Below are 19,942 nucleotides of genomic sequence, written 5' to 3' on the forward strand. Positions count from 1 at the left end.
GGTAGGCGCCTGTAGTCCCAGCTACTTGGGAGGCTGAGCAGGAGAGTCGCTTAAGCCCAAGAGTTTGAGCTTGGGCTTGCCGTGAGCCGTGATGCCATGGCACTCTACCAAGGGTAACATGGTAAGACTCTGTCTCAAAAAAGAAAGATGTTGCAATGGTGGGTCTTAAGACAGATGAAATTGAAGAAGGAGATATTTAAAGGCATTGTAGATTTTTTTTTTTTTTTAGAGACAGAGTCTCACTTTATCATCCTCGGTAGAGTGCTGTGGCTTCATAGCTCAATTCTCTTGCCTCAGCCTCCCGAGTATCTGGGACTATAGGCGCCTGCCACAATGCCCAGCTATTTTTTGTTGTTGCAGTTTGGCTGGGGCTGGGTTTGAACCCACCACCCATGGTATATGGGGCCGGCGCCCTACTCACTGAGCCACAGGCACCGCCTCCGGCATTGTAGATTTTAAAGATGAATACATGGATACATTTAAGCTTGATTTAAATAAAAAGATATGGACTGTTAATTGACCATCACCTCACAGGGAACTGAGTGAATACAGTTAATGTAGTTCCAGGAAGAATAGAAATACAGTGTTCAGATCAAGGTTCCTGTTTTAGTTTCACTGACTCAGCCTTCAGGAATGTTATGTTCAGTGTTATTTACCAGAGCTGTTAAGCTTAGAAGCATCTAGAGGAAGTGACCGCGCACACAGAGGTGTCCGGTGCTGGATGGGGCTGCCTAGTTAAATAGTGAGTTTGTTTGCACTGGAGTAGACAAATGGACTCTGAATGGATGTTTGCCAGCATCTGATGGCAGGATGGCTTGGTCCCTCCTGGCTCTCTTATTCTGTAGTTTTTATGATCTCCTTTCAGAGATTCCACTCATCCTTCATCTCTGACCTGTGTGTGTTAATTTGAAAAGAGCATTGAGTTCTGTGTTTTTATTTGACTTACACACTAGCTCTGATGATAGTTCCCAGCACAATGGTAGTACCTTTACGGTAGTGCATTGCCTCTCAGAAAAATTACTTTTATATTTAAAAATATGTCACCATTTTATTGTTTTGCTTCCTGCTCCATGGTCTTTAGTCCTCCATGGTTACTCTGTTAATATTGGTTTTGCAGATGTTTAGGAAAAATCATTCTGCCTGTAGAAATTGTGTTTCACCCCATCTTCTTCCAATTGTCCATGCAGCTTTTTGGTATGGAAGCTTCCATCACGTTGCCAACATACAACAGGCTCACTAGAAAATCTCAGGCCCTTTTTAACTCTCCAGTGCCATAGTCTTTCCTATAATTCCTTAGGCAAAAAATAAACAGCTACTAGGTAAGAAAATAAGACTGCCAGTTGGACAGACAATATCCTCACTCCTTCAAAACCTAAGCAACTTACAGGAAGAAGAAAATGGGAGATGACTGTTGTCCTCATATGTAGCGACTGCTCTCTGCTAGAATCATTCCTGTGACTTAGACATTTCAAACCTTAGGCTTATGGACCAGCTTTACTAGCGGAATTGCCTCTACATCACACCTGACCTAGTGTTTGCACCATAGGTGTTAAAGGCTCATTTTGAAACTTAGGTGTGGCTGAGGACCAGCAGGGTCTTATTCGGTGGTGGAGGAGCAGTATCTCAAGGTTTCTTTTAACTTGCTTTGAAATTGGCTTGATTTTATTCATAGAAATCCGAGAGGAGGAGCGTCGGATATTGGAAAAAGCTGGATACTTTCAGAGCATCACTGTTGGGGTGGCTCCCATCGTGGTGGTGATTGCCAGCGTCGTGACGTTCTCTGTTCACATGACCCTGGGCTTCGATCTGACGGCAGCACAGGTCAGGGAGCCCTGAGGGATGGGGAACATTTTAGAAATGCTATAGATTAGAAGTTCCCCCAAGAATTAGATGGTGTTTTTTCATACATGTGATTGAGCTGAGAAGTGGCAGAGTGGAGAGCCACCAGCTCATATTCACAAGTAGTGTGCAGGTTGTCTTAGACAACCTAAGTTTGGGCTTAACTATGAAAATACAGATCATCCTTGGGTGGTGCCTGTGGCTCAAAGGAGTATGGCTGGCCCCATATGCCAGAGGTGGCAGGTTCAAACCCAACCCCGGCCAAAAACCACAAAAGAAAAAAAAGAAAATATAGATTATCCTGTGTTTCACATTTACTGAGAATTTTAATTGAAGGTCTCATAAAAACCCTACTTTTAAAAAACTGTAACCAAAAATAAATAAATGTAACCGACTTATAGTAACATTTGTCAGGCTATAACTTTCCTGGAAGGAAATTGATGACATCTGCGTTACCTAATCAGGCTCAGATTCTTTTCTTTTCCTGTTTTCAGGCTTTCACAGTGGTGACTGTCTTCAATTCCATGACTTTTGCTTTGAAAGTAACACCATTCTCAGTGAAGTCCCTCTCAGAAGCATCAGTTGCTGTTGACAGATTTAAGGTGAGTGGTTCCTTTCCCCTTCCTCATGTCAGGAGCCATCCTGGCACAGCTAATGGCTGCCTGTGTTCCAGGGACCATGTAGGTTGGCTGCACTTGGCTTTGGTTTGCCATTAGCCTTTTGGCAATTTGGTAAGAAAGGGGGCAGTGGAGGAGACTGAATTAAGCCACGGAACGGACTGGTCACCCTTTTAAATTAATGTGGATTTTTACCTTTTGTGGAAGACTGGGTTCCCAGGATTTTAGTGTCTCCCTGTAGTGCTAGCCCCTTCCATCTGGGCCTGAGCTATAATCTGAGCCTGATTAGGCTATGACTCAGTGGGCCTTGAAGTGATTTAACCTAGAAGACCAGTGGTGCTATTGGGTAACTCTCAGGGTTTTCTCCCCTTGATCTTTGCCACTATCATTTTGATTCATTGACATCCTAAGTCCTTCTTATTTATTTTTTTTTAGAGACACCTAGAGTGCAGTAGTGTCATCAGCTCACTGCAACCTCAAACTCCTGGGTTCAAGCAGTCCTTTCTGCCTCAGTCTCCTGAGTACCATGTGCCACCATTCCTGGCTAATTTTTCCTATTTTGGGTAGAGATGAGGTCCGACTATTGCTTAGGCTGGTCTTGAAATAAGTCCTTTTTTTTTTGAGACAGAGTATTACTATGTCATCCTTGGTAGAGTACCGTGCTGTCACAGCTCACAGCAACCTCAAACTCTCGGGCTTAAGCGATTCTCTTGCCTCAGCCTCCTGAGTAGCTGGAACTATAGGTACCTGCTACAACACCTAGCTGTTTTTTGGTTGCACTGGTCATTGTTGTTTAGCACACCTGAGCTGGACTCGAACCTGCCAGCTTTGGTGTATGTGGCCAGAGCCCTACTCACTGAGCTATGGGTGCTAAGCCCTAAGGCCTTCTTTTTCTTTTTTTCTTTTTTGAGACAGAGTCTCACTATGTCACCCTTGGTAGAGTGCCATGGCATCACAGCTCACAGCAACCTCCAACTCTTGGGCTTAAGCGATTCGCTTGCCTCAGCTTCCCAAGTAGCTGGGATTACAGGCACCCACCACAATGCCCAGCTATTTTTTGTTGCAATTGTCATTGTTGTGTAGCTGGCCTGGGCCAGGTTTGAACCCACCAACTTTGGTGTATGTGGCTGGTGCCATAACCACTGTGCTACGGGTGCCGAGCCCCTAAGTCCTTCTCGATACTTACCTTTCTTGCCCTGTGGTTGCCACTCATGATGCAAGGAATGCAGTAACATAGAAATAGTCCTAAAACTAGACCATACTGAGAAGTGCAGCTGAGTGAACACCAGTTTCTTTTCCTGCACGTGTTTAGTTAATCATGCTTTGGCTGTGTTCTTTGTGCCTTCGGACTAATAAATGATACAAGAGAGGGAGTATATTTGGGAGAATGGAGAGAGAGATTTGAAAGTGGTTAAAAAGGAGTGTCGTCGGGTTGGAATTCCTTATCAGTGCCACTGTATAGATTAGCTCCTGGGCCCGTGCTTGTCTGTCCTGGCCAGTGGGAGTAATACAAAAGCAATTTTGGTGACATGAAGGCTTGAAGCTCAGTTGTTAGACGGATAAATGTCATTAGAAGTTCGGGAGGACATAAATTGAATTTTCTTCTTAGGAAGAATGGAGAATAGCTTCCCAGAATTTATTTACATTCTACTTGTTGACAGTTAACTAAGTGAATTTTATTTGGTCAGGACAGCTGGTCCTCAAGAATGTGCTTCCCATCCTTATGCCCTCCCTACCCCAGCCTGGCTGCCAGCTGAGGAGCTGGAATCATGTTAAAAGAAATGGTCTAAAATGCCAGGAAGGCTATGTAACCAGTGTGATGAAAATGTGTCAGACGGTCTATGAAACCAGGGTATGGTGCCCCATGTCACATTAATGTACACAGCTATGATTTAATAAAAAAAAAAGAAAGAAAGAAATGGTCTAATGGTAATCAGAGCTTTATTTTGCTGAACCCAACACATGCAGTCATGGAAGGAAGCAAGTGTTTGACCATAAATTCTCTCTCATTTGTTCTTGTGTTCTTGTTAGTTAATGGATTTGGTAGCATTTTGGATAAAGAAATGAGTGTATGGTGTAGATTTGTTCTCTTGTTTTTCTTTTGAGACTGAGTTTCACTCTGTCATCCTCTGTAGAGTACTATGGCAACATAGCTCACAGCAACCTCAAACTCTAAAGTGATTCTCTTGCCTCAGCCTCCCTAGTAACTAGGACTACAGGTGCCTACTGCAGCACCCTGCTATTTTTAGAGACAGGTCTTGCTCTCACTCAGGTGGGTCTTGATGTCCTGAGCTCAGGTAATCCACCTGCCTCAGCCTTCCAGAGTGCAAGGATTACAGGTGTGAGCCACCACGCCTGGTTCTGTTCTCTTGTTTTTTCAAGGGTTCTCTTTGCTTATTAGTAAGGACTTATATTAGCAGGTGGCTTTTCACACCATGGTTCTCTCCTCTGTGCAAGAAGATTTGGAGTTAACAACAGAAGCAAAATCTCCTATAGCTCGTTAATGCCCCATGAGACATCAGTCTCATTCTCTCTTATTCCTCTCAGCAGTTTTTTTTCCTTCTTTTTTAATTGGCCTAAGATAACAAGTATTTATTACATAATCTCCCCTACCCAACTGTAAGCCGGTTCTTATTATCTTCAGGTGCTCATTAATTAGCATTACATATTTACTTCACTAGAGTTTTGAGGGGGGCTGTTCTAGCTAAATGTTTCTGAGTACATTAAAGGACCCCTGCCTCAATCCTGGGGAATCATCTAAGGCAGCCTTTTGCAATAAAAAAACCCTGAGATTATGTGTCCCTGAAAAGCATCAGTTTTCCTTTTATTTTCTGGGAGATGGACAAGAGGATGAGAAGGATGGGACTTACTTTTTTGTTTCTATAGACCTTGAAATTCAGTGAAGAGTTGTAGAACTCTGCTTTTTACCCTGTCTTCTTGGGGGGCTGGGATCTGATAGATGTGCAAGTGTGGCCTTTTCTCTATCTGCCCTTCCCTGAAAGCTCATCTTGCAGAAGAACTTGTTGCCTTCTATTGGGTAGTATGAATAAAGGATAGGAAAAGAGAGACAAAATTTCTAGGAGAGGCTTGGTACCTGTAGCTCAGCGGCTAGGGCGCCTGCCACATACACCAGCACTGGTGGATTTGAACCCATCTGGTCCTGCCAAACAACAATGACAATTACAAAAAAAAAAGATAGCCAGGAGTTGTGGCGGGCACCTGTAGTCCCGGCTACTTGGGAGGCTGAGGCAAGAGAATCACTTAAGCCCAAGAATTTGAGGTTGCTGTGAGCTGTGACACTATGGCACTCTACCAAGGGTGACATAGTGAGACTGTCTCAAAAAAAAAAAAAAAAAAAATTCTAGGAGAAAATTTCTGGTCATATCGTCACCAGTATAGGACAGTGGCCAGCTCTAGCAAATAAAAATGAGCCACCAGTTAATACTACATTGGCATAATGATCTGAAAAATTATTCACCGTCTTTTGGCATCCAGATTTTACTGGGCATCTTATATTTTAGCTGGCAACCCTGTGAGTAGTCCCCTCTCTGCTCAACAGATACATTCTGGTTTGATTCTTCTAATAAGAGTATTGTTTTTGATGGTCTGTGTCCTGTGATGAAGTTGAATTGTATGGTTTATATACCTCTAAGAGTCTATTTTCCTGGAAGGTGCAAATCCAAGTAATATCTACGTGGATTCACGTGTGGTGAGGCACTTCTGTGCCTGTCAAAACAACAGAACAGAGTGACCTAAAGCTGGAACCTTCCTGGGAGGGGGCCGGGCTTCAGAGTGTGGGAAGGGAACCTGGGGAAGGAGCTGTGCAAACCTGTAGGCTCCAGGATGTTTCTTAATAGTTTACTGAGGCCTGAAAGATCTTCACCCTTTAATAATTTGTGAGGGGGGAGAAGTGATGGGAATTCTGGGAGAATATGGTTTTACTCTGAAAGTGACTGAAGTATTTGGCATGTTGTTATTCTTAGCTCTGTCTCAGGAAGGCTCTGAACAAACGAAACCAACAGCTGTTTTCAGCAGAGGCTAAACTTAAAGTAGACCAAGAGTGAAGATTATCTAGGAAATTTAAAAATATGGCACTTCGGGGATGATGAGGGTTTAGGAATGAATGGGAAAGTGGTGGCAAGAGAGAAGAGGAAGCTTAGATATTTTGGTTCTAAGAGAAAGGGCTTGTTCTTGGGGAAAGAGATTATTTATTACATTTAATAGCACCTGCAAACTTTAAGATAGTTGGGGGTTCTTAGTATCTAAGCAAAGAGTCCTGACCCTAAGAGTCATCTTTTCTGTAAAGGTGTTCTAATGTTTTATAAATTTTTATTAAGTAACTTTGTTTTATCATACTGGGAATCCAACTGGGATAGCATTCTGTAAAGAGGGTCACTGATTGAAGACGGTTGTCAATCAGTGGGTTCACAGTCTTACAGGAAAGTCTTGGACAATGATTTTTTTTTTGTAGAGACAGAGTTTCACTTTATGGCCCTCGGTAGAGTGCCGTGGCCTCACACAGCTCACAGCAACCTCCAACTCCTGGGCTTAGGCGATTCTCTTGCCTCAGCCTCCCGAGTAGCTGGGACTACAGGCGCCCGCCACAATGCCCAGCTATTTTTTGGTTGCAGTTTGGCCGGGGCTGGGTTTGAACCCGCCACCCTCGGTATATGGGGCTGGCGCCTTACCGACTGAGCCACAGGCGCCGCCCGATTTTTTTTTTTTTTTTTTGAGACAGAGTCTCATTCTGTCACAATGGTACAGAATACCATGCCATGGCCTCATAGCTACTCAGGAGGCTGAGGCAAGAGAATCGCCTAAACTCAGGAGTTGGAGGTTGCTGTGAGCTATGTGACACCACAGCACTCTACCAAGGGCAAGAAAATAAGACTCTTGTCTCTACAAAAAAAAAAAAAAAATTCTTACCAAGAAGACAGTCTTTTCTCACCCTAGCACTGTGAGCCTGGTGGCAACCCTAGTTCTGCCTCTCCCGGGGAGAGATGCGGTGTTGTGGGTGAGGGAAGTGCCTGGGGCTGTGGAATTCCAAAGGAGGAGGGGTCTGGAAGGAAAGCCAGCTAGTGAACACTTGTGCACTGTGGTTTTTCTCACTGTTGCTTGGCACCTCTTGAGTGAGAACAAGGAGCTGTATGCCAGTTAGATGTCCCGAGGTGCAGGTTAGGCTGGTAGAACAGGAAGAGGTCACTTAGCCTGTAATGTGTAGTGTCAAGTGTGGGTCGGCTGCCAAGGCCCCTGTACCTCCTGAGGTTGTCCCCACACGCCTGTGACCCTTGAAGGGCTTGAGATTGGGCTACACTAATGAGCTACCTTTTGCCCTTCAGCTTCCTCCACTGTATAGCCTGATGTGTTTTGCTACGTGAGTGTGCGCCCTAGGCTTGTCTCCCTGGTCTTGATCCAGTGTCTCATCTTTGCACCTCTCTCACAACTCCTATCAGAGTTTGTTTCTAATGGAAGAGGTTCACATGATAAAGAACAAACCAGCCAGCCCTCACATCAAGATAGAGATGAAAAATGCCACCTTGGCATGGGACTCCTCCCACTCCAGTATCCAGAACTCACCTAAGCTGACCCCCAAAATGAAAAAAGACAAGAGGGCTGCCAGGGGCAAGAAAGAGAAGGGGAGGCAGCTGCAGCGCACTGAGCATCAGGCGGTGCTGGCAGAGCAGAAGGGCCACCTTCTCCTGGACAGCGACGAGCGGCCCAGCCCTGACGAGGAGGAAGGCAAGCACATCCACCTGGGGAGCCTCCGCCTGCAGAGGACGCTGTACAGCATCGACCTGGAGGTCCAAGAGGTGAGTCCCCTGCATTCCCACCCGCGCCCGGCCACAGCACCTCGCCCTGCTGACGTGGCCGGCATCGGCGGCTGCCGCTCTTTCAGCATGGTACTTTTTGGCTAGGAGTGATTTTGAACTAAAGAGTAATTTGGGCCTGCTCTAACTCCAAAAGAAAAACGTGAACATTTAACAAAAGAAATTAATAACAACTGATCTTAATGAGATGCTGATTTTATAAGCAAAGAAATGAAGCTTTCAACTGGCTTTTCCAGGACTTTGGCTTGAATAGGTTTCTGGCTATTGGCAGTTGTATGTGAGCTTTGCAGTTGTCGTAACTCTGCGTCATTAGCAGCAGGCTGTGTGTCACACAGAACCTGGCACATCATGTGTACTCTCAGTGCTGCTATTGGCAGCAGTTGCTTTGTGAGTTGATTTTTAGAAGAAGGATCATGATGGTATGTGATTTTGCAGCCCAGGTAGCATAGGACTAGAGTCTCAGAGGCTCTCCTGTAGAGAACCTGGACCAGAGACTCCAGGTTCAAGGCTTGTTACGTGCAGATGTGACTGGGAAGCAGTCCACGTTCAGAGGGCCATGTCACCAGAAGGTCCCAGATGTCTGTGTATTCATTCAGCAGCTATTTTTTGAGTAACAGCTCTATGCCAGGTGCTGTCATAGGGCTGGGAATATAGGAGCAAAAAGCCAGACAGACAAACATCCCTGCCTTCCTTGAGCTTACGTTATAGTGGGCAAAACCAGATGGTAAACAAGCGGACTGCATTCCTGTCAGGTGGTGATAAGGGCTGTGGAGAGTGCTGGGGCAGGGGGCAGGTGTGGTTGCAGTTTAGATAGGTTTTCTGAGGGAAGGCCTCAACGAAAAAGACCCGAGGGGGTGGTGAGGGAGTGAGCTGTGTGTGCTATTAGGGAAGAGCATTCCAGGCTAGAGAAATAGAAAGCACGAAGGCCCCACTGGAGTGGAGGGGGCTTGGGAGATTGGCAGATGCTAAGAGCAGCGGGACAGTGGGTGCCCTGGAGCCTCTGGAAGACTCTGTTTCTCCGAGCAGGAAGAGAAGCCCTGGGGAGACCTGGAGCAGAAAGGCATGATCCACTTACATATGAAGAGGACCATTCTAGCTGCTGGGTTCAGAAGACTGTGTAGGGAGACAAGGAGGCCAGGAGAGCAGTTAAGATCTGTTATTGCAGTAACCCAGGAGAAAGCTGAAGATGTCAGCCCAAGGGTGGTGGTGATAGGGATGGTAAGAAATGTTTGCCCATGTAACTGGAAGAAGGCAGCAGGTAGTTCTGATGCGATGTGTATCGGAATCAGAGGCTGACCAGAGGATGCTAAGCAGGTTCAGAGCCAGACTGGGGAGAGAACAACAGGTTTCCAGCTCTTGAAAGCTGTCAGCAAGAGAGGGAGACAGCCATCTGTGAGACCAGCTGAAGCTCCGTGTATTAGTGTAGTCATCACTGACAGGAGCCCAAGTCAGTTTCTTACTTCAGTTAACTCCCGGTCACAGGCTTTTTATTTGGTAACTATTACCTTGGTTGTGGAGGCAGCTCTGCTGCATTGCTGATAAGCTCTGTTAGAGAATTGTTCCTCCCATGCAGCAGGAATTTACTCTTCTCCTTTGTTGACCCTCCTGCCCTTTAGAGCCACAGATGCAGGGAGCTCTCCAGCCATTTGAAGAGAGGTGCCCTAAATCTCCTTGGGCCACCTCTTCAGGAAGAGGAAGAGAAGATAATGTTCGTCCAATGTTTTCCGCAGCAGGCACTTACTTCCTTGTTGGTGTCTCATTTACTCACTGTTTAGTCATCAGAACAACCATAGGCGGTTTTCTCTGGGTAGACCTAGCTGGCTGCTGCAGAATTTAACCTGTGATTGAACCCTCAGTTCCGCCAGGTGGTGACCCTTCCAACTCCTGGACCCTTCCAACCCCTTCCAACTCCTGGACCATGTCAGAACTAATAGTACAGAAGACTTTTGTTACCTACCTGACAGTATACTTGGTTCTTCAGGAACCAGGGGGGCTCAGATCCACTGAGGGAAACACAGTGTTAGTTCAGGTAATAGACTAGGATCACACAATTAGCAAGTGCTCATGGAGTCGGGATCAAATCAAGGCCTGTCCACCTTCGGAACCCATGCTCTTTCCTCACTACCACTGCCCTTCCTTCCCTGGGAGGCTTGGGCCAGCACAGGGTTGCTGAACAAATGGTCATTTCAAGGTTATATCTCTGTCCTTGAAAACTTCCAGCACTGCCTTTTGTGAACTCTTTATCTTGGTTGTGGATACTCAGTTACTCCAAGGCTTGATTTTCCAGTTTTATGAAAGATTCCTGAAAACAAACTTCCCTAAAAATGGAAGCAACAGTGCACATAGTTTTCGATGAAAATCATTTATAGACTCCGGAGAAAAAAATCATAGTAATGTGATTAAGAGTCCTGCCCTCTCTTCCCAAAAACAACAAAAATAAATAAACAAAAAACATGGGCCACCAACAAACTAGGAAAGGAGCGGAGTTTGTGTCTGTGTGATAACTTCCTTAAAGTGTCTGTGTGATAACTTAATATGTGTGGCGCAGTTCAGTTTTCCCAGGGGCTTCCATTGCTGTACCTCAGTGTATCCCCACAGAAACTCCACTGCTGGGCAGCCGGGACCAGCTCTGAGGAGCTTGTTGGGTTAGCAGGATGGCAGTTCCGTGGTGATGGTCTGTAGTTAATGTGCTGTCCCTCAGACACACGGCAGGCCTCAGAGATAAGTTGTCAGTAGTGTCTCCTAATTACCTTTCTTTCTCTGTGTGCTCTGTCCAGGGAAAACTGGTTGGAATCTGTGGCAGTGTTGGAAGTGGAAAAACCTCTCTCATTTCAGCCATTTTAGGCCAGGTAAGAGTTTGCTAATTGTCCTTGATATTTCTTTGGATTCTGCTTAGCAAAAGTCTCAGGAAAAATTAATTTCCTGAACAGAGTCAGGAAAACTAGAAGCAAAATGTACCCTTGGTCTGCCTCATGCTGCCCTGCTGACTCGCCCCCCTTCACCACCACCCCCACCCCTTAACAGCATTGTGCCTGGAAGGGGACTCAGTGGGCACCTGATACCCTAGCTGGAGTCGTCGTTTTTCACGCCTTAGTAAGTTCAGCCTATGTTTATTGAGTGCTATAGGTGTGCCAGACCATGTGCTGGGAAATGGCAGAGATAAGAGACGGATGAATACCCAGTGCTGCCTTACTGCAGACAAAGAGTTAAACTAGAGAAGCAGTAGCCAGCACTGTCAGCCTCTGTCAGGGACAAAACCGTCTGGACTTGATTGGGAAGCAAAGCCCCACTGAGTTATCAGCCTAACCAGTGAAAGACTTATGCCCTTAGGGGTTCGTGGTCCAGTGGGGAGCTAGGCCCTGTGGACACCAGCGTGTCACAGGGCCCAGAGGGGCCCAGCAGCCTGCTGCCGGCACTTACACAGCAAGGGGTGTGATGGTTACCTTTACTGAGACAAATTATCTTTACCATATTTCAGGACCAAATAATCAGGGGGAAAAACCCAGGACACTGACGTCCTTGTTAGCTTGCATTAAATTAGCTTGTCTTAAAAGGTTGAGGTGAACATAAACTTGAGATTATTACCTCCTGAAGGATGAGGTCCACTGAATTGAAATGAACACGTTGGCGTAGTGGTGGGGAAGGGTGTCCTTCTAGCCTCCAGGTTATGGGATACTTTCTTGTCTTCTGTGGCTTCTGCTGTTACAGTTAGTAAGTTGTGGTTCTCCCCAAGAGTGGTTCCCAGGGCATTCAGAGGAAGGCTACATTCAGGTCACTGAGTGGCAGTCCCAACCCTATGCCCACTTCTGCTTTATGACACTCTTCAGTGGTTGGGCCTAGCCATTTGGCTTTTGTAGAAAGCAAAAAACTTCCTCGGTGATTCTGATAATCAGCTGGATTTGAGGGCCAGTGGTGGGGTGGGGAGAGTAAGAAAAAGTTCCTAAGTGTTACTCAGCAGTCCAGTAAGATGTTCCTTTACCAGGGAGTGGCTAGGCTGAGTTGGCAGTTAGGTTGACAACTGAGTGTGCCTTTGCTTCTGGATCAGATCCTGGCAGCCCTGTCTGACAGGGAGGTGGAATTCTGGTCTTTCCTGCGTCCTTAGATTTTAACTATTTGTTAGCAGTGGCGCCATGTGGAGTGTTTGTACCACAGCAGCTAGAGTTGGGTCCCCACAGTAGACCCTCCATGGGTTAGTTGGGTCCCCACAGTAGACCCTCCATGGGTTAGTGGGGTCCCCACAATAGACCCTCCATGGGTTAGTTGGGTCCCCACAGTAGACCCTCCATGGGTTAGTTGGGTCCCCACAGTAGACCCTCCATGGGTTAGTTGGGTCCCCACAGTAGACCCTCCATGGGTTTCTGAACACTTTAAAGTGCACGTCAACGTGCCTACCATGTTGTTCTCCAGGGGTCCTCAAACTGTGGCCTGCGGGCCACATGAGGTGGTGTGATTGTATTTGTTCCCGTTTTTGTTTTTTTACTTCAAAATAAGATATGTGCAGTGTGCATAGGAATTTGTTCATAGTTTTTTTTTTAAACTATAGTCCGGCCCCCCAACGGTCTGAGGGACAGTGAACTGGCTCCCTGTTTTAAAAGTTTGAGGATGCCTGCACCTAGACATTATTGCAGCTCAGTTTGCAATCACCAAAATGTGGAAACAGCCTAAACGCCCACCAACCCAGGAATGGATTAACAAAGCTATAGTATATGTACACCATGGGATACTATTCAGCCACTAGAAAAGATGGAGACTTTACATCTTTTGTATTAACCTGGATAGAGGTGGAACACATTCTTAGTAAAGAATCACAAGAACAGAGAAGCAAGAATCCAATGTACTCAGTTCTAATATGAAGCCAGTAGACTATCTAATACGCATCCTCGTAAGAGAAAAACTCAAATCAATTCAAGGTGGGGGGCAGGGGAATGAGGGAGTGGGGAGAGGAGAGGTGGAAGGTGGATAGAGGTTACAGTGTATGGCGCACCTCTTGGTGAGACTCAATTATAAGAGGGACTTTACCTAACAAATGCAGTCAGTTTAACCTAATTCTTTGTGCCCTCAATGAACCCCAAACAATTAAAAAAAAAAAGTACATACCACATCGTGGTGGTGAGGTGTGCCTGTGTGTATACACTGCGTGGTGGTTTCTGAGAAACCTTGTACGTATGAGTAGTACACAGGCTGGTTGACAAAACTGCTTCAAAATCAGAGCATCCATAACGCAAGACAGGTGTCTACTGTCAGTCCCAAAAGACATCATGAAAGAAGATGCAATGGATGAATCAATTTAATGCCAGTCACTGTGGCTGAGAACACAACTCAAAGCACACGGCTCATTGCAGTCCCTTCATGTTGGCTAAGAAGGTCCATTATCATTATATGGATACTGTATAATACTAGTTGATGCCTAACCTGGGATTTTTTTCCCCCTTTGGTCCTCGTTTTATAGAAGCAGCTGGTCTAGCCAGCTTCTGGATTAATTCTGTAGATGAGTTGCCCTGCCCTCGTCTTGAACAAGGAACAAGCTGCAAATCCTTGTGGCGTCCTCTGAGAGGACCTTCTTGATTGTGCTTGCTTTCCCTAATTAAACAGTTGGCAATTAGGAAGAAAGGGTGTCAAATGGCAGACGGGCTGCTGAGTGATATGTTCATTCACGTCATGGGTTATGCTGGGCTCCCGTCACATAAACAAGGAGGACTTTGATTTTCTTTGCTGCTGTAGCTCTCTTTGGAACAAAGGTAGAGTTCGGATTTGGGTCCAAAAAGCATGCGATGAAATGGTCAAAACTTGTAGATTCCGTTGTAGAAGGTGGAGGTGTGGGAGGTTGTTGGCTTAGAGTGATGATTTTAAGTTATGATGCCATTGGGTGGTCTCTGTCTCCCTAGATGACACTTCTAGAGGGCAGCATTGCAATTAGTGGAACCTTCGCTTATGTGGCCCAGCAAGCCTGGATCCTGAATGCCACTCTGAGAGACAACATCCTCTTTGGGAAGGAATTTGATGAAGAAAGGCAAGGAATGCTTGGTTTCCATCTTGGCCACGTGAGATGCAAGGCAGCCCAAGTCCATGGTCTTTACTCCAGCCACGTCCCTGACACTCTCTTTGTGTCTTCCAGATATAATTCTGTGCTGAATAGCTGCTGCCTGAGGCCTGACCTGGCCATCCTCCCCAACAGTGACCTGACTGAGGTACAGGCCTTCTGCCCTGACAGGGCAGTGAGTTTAGCAGGGAAGGCTCTGGGGATGAGTGGGAGGGCTGGGCCAGAGCCACCTCCTAGAAATGCATCTTAAATGCTTCAGGGAGGAACATAACAGGGAGTTCTGCTTTCACTGGGCCTTTATGTTAGGAAAACATTCATTTTCTAGGGCAGGGATATTAGCGCTACTTGTTTTAAGTATATACATATTTCAGCAAAATCTCATTGTTGTTTCAGAGTTAATGTTTTTACTCAGGATGAAACCACAAGTCAAGCATGTGTGTGTCAAGCTTCTTCCCTGAAGTTCATTTTGCCAGCCTCCTTACTCACAGAGTCCATCAGAAAGAAAGACCCTGAGAACAAATCCTCCCTTCTTTGGTTGTCTGCCTGGTAGCAGTCTCCAGAGGCAGTATTTATACTAGTCTGTGCTAGCTTGTCTCCCATGAGCTGGCTTGGAGGTTTCTGGCATGGGCACATTTATTCAATTGATAGCAGCTAAATCTCTCAAAGCAGATTTGGTGAATGGCTTAATTAGTTGAGGGGGTCTCAAATCGTGGTCCCCAGCTCAGCAGCATCAGCATTACCTGGGAACTTGTTAGAAATGCAGATTCTTAGGCTGCACCCCAGACCCACTGATCAGAAACTCTAAGGGTAGAGACCAACAATCTATTTTAACAAACCCTACAGGTAATTCTAATGGAATGTCAAGTTTGAAAACCTCTGAATGCATTGAATTTTTAAAAATTCAATTAAAGGCAAGATTTTTCAACAATACAAAGCCCATTACCATTTGAAGATTTACTCATTTATTCATTTAGGGACATTTATTAGGTGCTTGTTCTGAGGTGCCAGAGACGTGCAGAAAGTACTCGGCACTGAGGGCATAAAGGGCTGTGATGATAACCTGCACCCTCCAGAAGCATGCGCTCGAGAGATGAGACACTCAACAAATAGGCACAAAGTGAAAAAGCCTCTCTTTGGGGAGTTAGTGGAGAAGTTGGGGGAAATTTCAAAGGGGACGATGCCAGAAACCGAGGAGACATAGCACAAGCAAGGGCATGACATTGTCATTTGTCTGAAATGGCTCAGACCCCAGGGTGTGGCAGGGGATGGGGCTGTGGAGGTTGGAAGCTGTGGAAGGATGCTGTGTGGTACAAGATCTGCTTTGTATGCCAAGTTTAGGTATTAGATTCCATCCTTGGGGGCTCCTAAAGAGTTAGGCAAGGTTGGGACCTAGTCACCTTTGTTTCGGAAAAATCTTTCTGCCATGTGGAGAACAGGTTGGAGGGGGAGTCCTTGGGGATGAAGGCCCTTTGTGGGATTGATTGGTCCCCCATAATTGTAGGAGAGGAGGAGGCATTTGGGCCAACTCCCTCAGTTCCTGGAAGGATCACAGATTTCATCTGTGAGAAATTCAAGAGAAGGCGCTGGTTTGGGTGGGAGAGAAGAGGGGTGCGTGGGGTGGCTCCTACCCTGTTCCATGGTTGAACTGGGGGCTCACTGTGCTGCTGGGCTCCTGCAGATTGGAGAGCGAGGAGCCAACCTGAGTGGTGGGCAGCGTCAGAGGATCAGCCTCGCCCGGGCCTTGTATAGCGACAGGAGCATCTACATTCTGGATGACCCCCTCAGTGCCTTAGATGCCCACGTGGGCAACCACATCTTCAACAGTGCTATCCGGAAGCACCTCAAGTCCAAGACGGTTCTGTTTGTCACCCACCAGTTACAGGTATGGTGCTTTCTTTCCTAGGCTGTCTACCTGGATTTGAGGGATCAGAAACAGGCAGATGGCATTGGTCCAGGTATCTTTGTAGGGCAACTAGAGATTTCCTGGAATCTGAGTTTTCATTTCCTTAGCAAATAGTTCCTGGGCCCATTGTACCAATAAAGCTCATTGTCCCAGTGCACCAGATGGCTGTCTGAATCAGATCCTTGGAGCATTATCAGCTTCTGCATGTAGATTAGCAAGGAAAAGAGCTAGAGGAGCGGGCCAGAAATAGTGTGCGTACTAGATAGTTTGGAAAGCATTGTGTTAAAAGTGGGAACTGTTTTGGGGAAACAAGCTTTTCTCCCTCTGTCATTCCATGCCACTTAGGAGAACAGCTCAAGGATGTTGCCGTCTGTTTTGCATATGTTGTCAAGTTTAGGGGGCTTCCCCTGCCCCCCAGCCATGGAAAATCTGTAATTATGTGTACTTCTGAGTGCAGTGAAAGGGTGTGAGACTTAATGCAAAGCTCATAAGGCTCCATCAGCAGACTAGTGTCAAGAACTGGGGTAGTACCTGTGGCTCAACAGGTAGGGTGCCGGCCCCATATACCAAGGGTGGTGGGTTCTAACCCGGCTCCGGCCAAACTGCAAGAAAAAAATAGCCAGGCGTTCTGGCAGGTACCTGTAGTCCCAGCTACTAAGGAGGCTGAGGCAAGAGAATCACCTAAGCCCAGGAGTTGGAGGTTGCTATGAGCTGTGATGCCATGGCACTCTACCAAGGAGGGCAATAAAGTGAGACTCTGTCTCTAAAAAAAAAAAAAAGAACTAGAACTGCTCTCTCTGTATCACAGACCCAGTTGACTTTTTGGGCTGGATAGTTTTTTGCTGGGGGCTGCTCTGTTCATCCCTGGCCCCTATCCACTAGATATCAGTACAGTACCAATCCTAAGATGGTCCCAACTTAGGATTTCTAAGCTTTAGTTACATGAGCTGTTCATCACTTTATTATAAAATAGGCTTCATGGTAGATGGTTTTGCCCAACTGTAAGCTCATGTAAGTGTTGTGAGCATGTTTAAACTAGGCTAGGCTAAGCTATGACAGTATTTTCAACTGACGTTAGGTTCATGGGGACATAACCTCATCCTAAGTTGAGGAGCATCTGTAGTACCTCTGCTCCTAATTGTGATAGCCAGAAAGGTCTCCATCCAGATATTGCCAAAAGTCTCTGGGAGGCTAAATCACCTCCTGTTGAGAACCACTGAGTTAAGGTATAAGTATTTCCAAGTATTTACACAAATATCAGCAATATTGTATTGCCTCTGCCTTTGTCCCCAGTACCTAGTTGATTGCGATGAAGTGATCTTCATGAAAGAGGGCTGTATTACAGAAAGAGGTACCCATGAGGAACTGATGAATTTAAATGGTGATTATGCTACCATTTTTAACAACCTGTTGCTGGGAGACACCCCTCCAGTTGAGGTAAGATGTGCTGCTGTCTGAGCGTGCCTCCTACTTCCTGTGCAAGGGGGATGCGGCAGTCATGAGTGAAGGAGGGGTCTCAGCTGAATTCAGTGCCTGTCTTATTGGCAGGGGCCCTGTTCGCTGGTGACCTTGCTGCTGTGCTTTGGTTCCCACGCTGACTCTGCTCCAGGAGGGCAGGATTGAGGGGCTGATGAGCGAGGTCGTCTGTCAGTGAGAATTTACCACTAAGGCAGTGACAGGGAAAGGACTCGGCCTAAGTGAGGGAGGGCAGAGATGTTTGCTGCTGTTCTGTCGTAGCTTTCTTGCTAAACTCTGGCAAAAAGAGCATTATGAAGCTGAATAAGGTGAATACGGTGCCAGGAAAGGGAGATTAGACATTGCATACATTTGAGGACGCTCCGTGTCTGGTTGCTGACTTGGCACTTGCCATTAACTAACACCTCCTGTGCTCCAATTATTGGATTTAGGCACTTTATAGATAGCATCTGTTTAGTCTTTTTAACGGAGCTATGTGGTAAAATCTGATTATCCCCACTTTTGCAGATGAAGAAACTGAAGCCCAGAAAAGTTAAGCAACTTGCTAGTAAGGGTGGTTTGACTCCAAAGTGCCCTTTGTGTCTGCTGCCTTGCGCCCTGTGGTGACACCCAGCACTGGCGTTGTCACTCTGGGCTGCGCCAGGCACAGTATAAGGGCATGCATGCAAGCTGGCCAAGGGCAGCCGAGAGGTGTGGTTCCGTGTTTCCCACCACCTCTCCCACCTGCAGTCCTGGGCGCTCTTTGGCTGGACTGAAGGAATGAAAGGAGGAAGTTGGGACCTCTTCTAGGGAGTCTTATTTCAGTCTTTAGGTTTCTTCCTCTTTAATTTAAGGAAGTACACGTAACTGTTCATGACCAATGTATTTTAGGCCTTTTGATACAGCTCATACATTCCAAGTGTAGTCAGTGATTTCCAGGAGACACCCTGATCCAGATTTAGATTTTGTGATCTCTTCCTATGACTCTTAGAGTACTTGGGACTTTTCGGATTATTTTCTCATCACTGGAGACACAGAGGGAAAAATGAGGCGGAGAGAAGCTAAAATGTGAAAAACACTGGTAGTCATTGTGGTGCAGTGACCGTACATCAGTAGGTCATGCAACTTCTCTGAGCTTCAGTTTCTTCATCTTAAAAATGGGAATGGTATCTGTCTCCAGGAGTCATTTCATTGATTAAATCAAATATACGTCATGTTCTTAAACCCTGGGAAGACGTGCTTAACAAATGGTAATTTTCTCTTTTGAGAATGCATTTATTTATGCAGTACAGTAAATATAAAATTTAAAGCCCTATCTTGTATTCCAGATGTGGCTGTAAATTTTATATTCTTTTACTTTATGAGATGTTCTGTCACCCGCCTCAGCCTCTCCAGCAGCTGGGACAGCAGGTGCATGTGATCACACTCAGCTGACTTTTCTGTATTTTTTTGTAGAGACAGGGACTCACTGTGCTGCTCAGGCAGGTCTCAAACTCCTGGCCTCAAACGATCCTCCTACCTTGGTCTCCCAAAGAGCTAGGATTATAAGCCTAAACCACTATGCTTGGCCTAAATTTTATGTTTTCTAATTTTTGTCACCATCAATTTAAAAAGTCTTACTTGGAAACCCAGCTGGGGCCATAAATTTGCTGACATAGAATTAAATGTAGTGAACTGTATTAAGAGAATTTCCTGTGTGAAGATAGAAGAGGAACTTGGAAAAGAGAGCATGAAGTGCTTTCTGTTATCTCAGGTTCAATCTTATGAGTGTTTGAGTCCCTGTGTACCGTGTATGGATAGGTGTTGGTGGGAGGGCCTGTGTAGGTTATAACCACGTGGAAACATCATCTCTGTCCTTGAGAGGCTCACAGTGTTTTAGGGAAGACCAGTGCTTTTATGCTGTACAGGTAACACCAGCTCACACATACAGCAATGTGCTATTGTAGAGATACTAAGAAAGTGACAGGGAAGCCTACATTGCTTCACAAAGAATGTAATATTTAAATCCATCTGAACTAACAACTGTGGCAGATAGGGCCGGGGCCATTTGATGTGGTGAACCAGCGTGGACAAAGGTGTAGAAATGGGACACTGCAGTGTAGAATAAGGAATGAGGTAAAATCCAGTGTGGCTAGAGGGAGGGCCATGGGAAACAGTGAAATGGAAGAGGCACTTACTGAATTAGGCTAGAGATAGCCTGCAAAGCTGGGCTAAGTAGCTTGGGTTTATCTAGTTAATGGTAGTAACGGGAATGATCAGA

The 19,942-nt window shown here is 45.9% G+C and overlaps 1 protein-coding gene across 8 annotated transcripts in view; it reads left to right on the plus strand.

The window, feature by feature from the left end:
* The window catches only part of ABCC5 (ATP binding cassette subfamily C member 5), a 100,802-nt gene that overhangs the window by 43,639 nt on the left and 37,221 nt on the right, over nt 1-19,942 (plus strand). For 6 of the 8 annotated variants that reach the window (XM_053564226.1, XM_053564230.1, XM_053564227.1 and 3 more), the window contains 7 exons: nt 1,673-1,821; nt 2,334-2,441; nt 7,910-8,266; nt 11,062-11,133; nt 14,170-14,472; nt 16,003-16,206; nt 17,521-17,664. In XM_053564226.1, coding sequence (XP_053420201.1) covers nt 1,673-1,821; nt 2,334-2,441; nt 7,910-8,266; nt 11,062-11,133; nt 14,170-14,472; nt 16,003-16,206; nt 17,521-17,664 — 1,337 coding nt within the window. The remainder of the gene's footprint in view (nt 1-1,672; nt 1,822-2,333; nt 2,442-7,909; nt 8,267-11,061; nt 11,134-14,169; nt 14,473-16,002; nt 16,207-17,520; nt 17,665-19,942) is intronic. The other 2 variants (XM_053564231.1, XM_053564232.1) reach the window with 1 other exon arrangement.

Source organism: Nycticebus coucang, chromosome 16, assembly GCF_027406575.1.
Source record: "Nycticebus coucang isolate mNycCou1 chromosome 16, mNycCou1.pri, whole genome shotgun sequence".
Taxonomy (NCBI): Eukaryota; Metazoa; Chordata; class Mammalia; order Primates; family Lorisidae; genus Nycticebus; species Nycticebus coucang.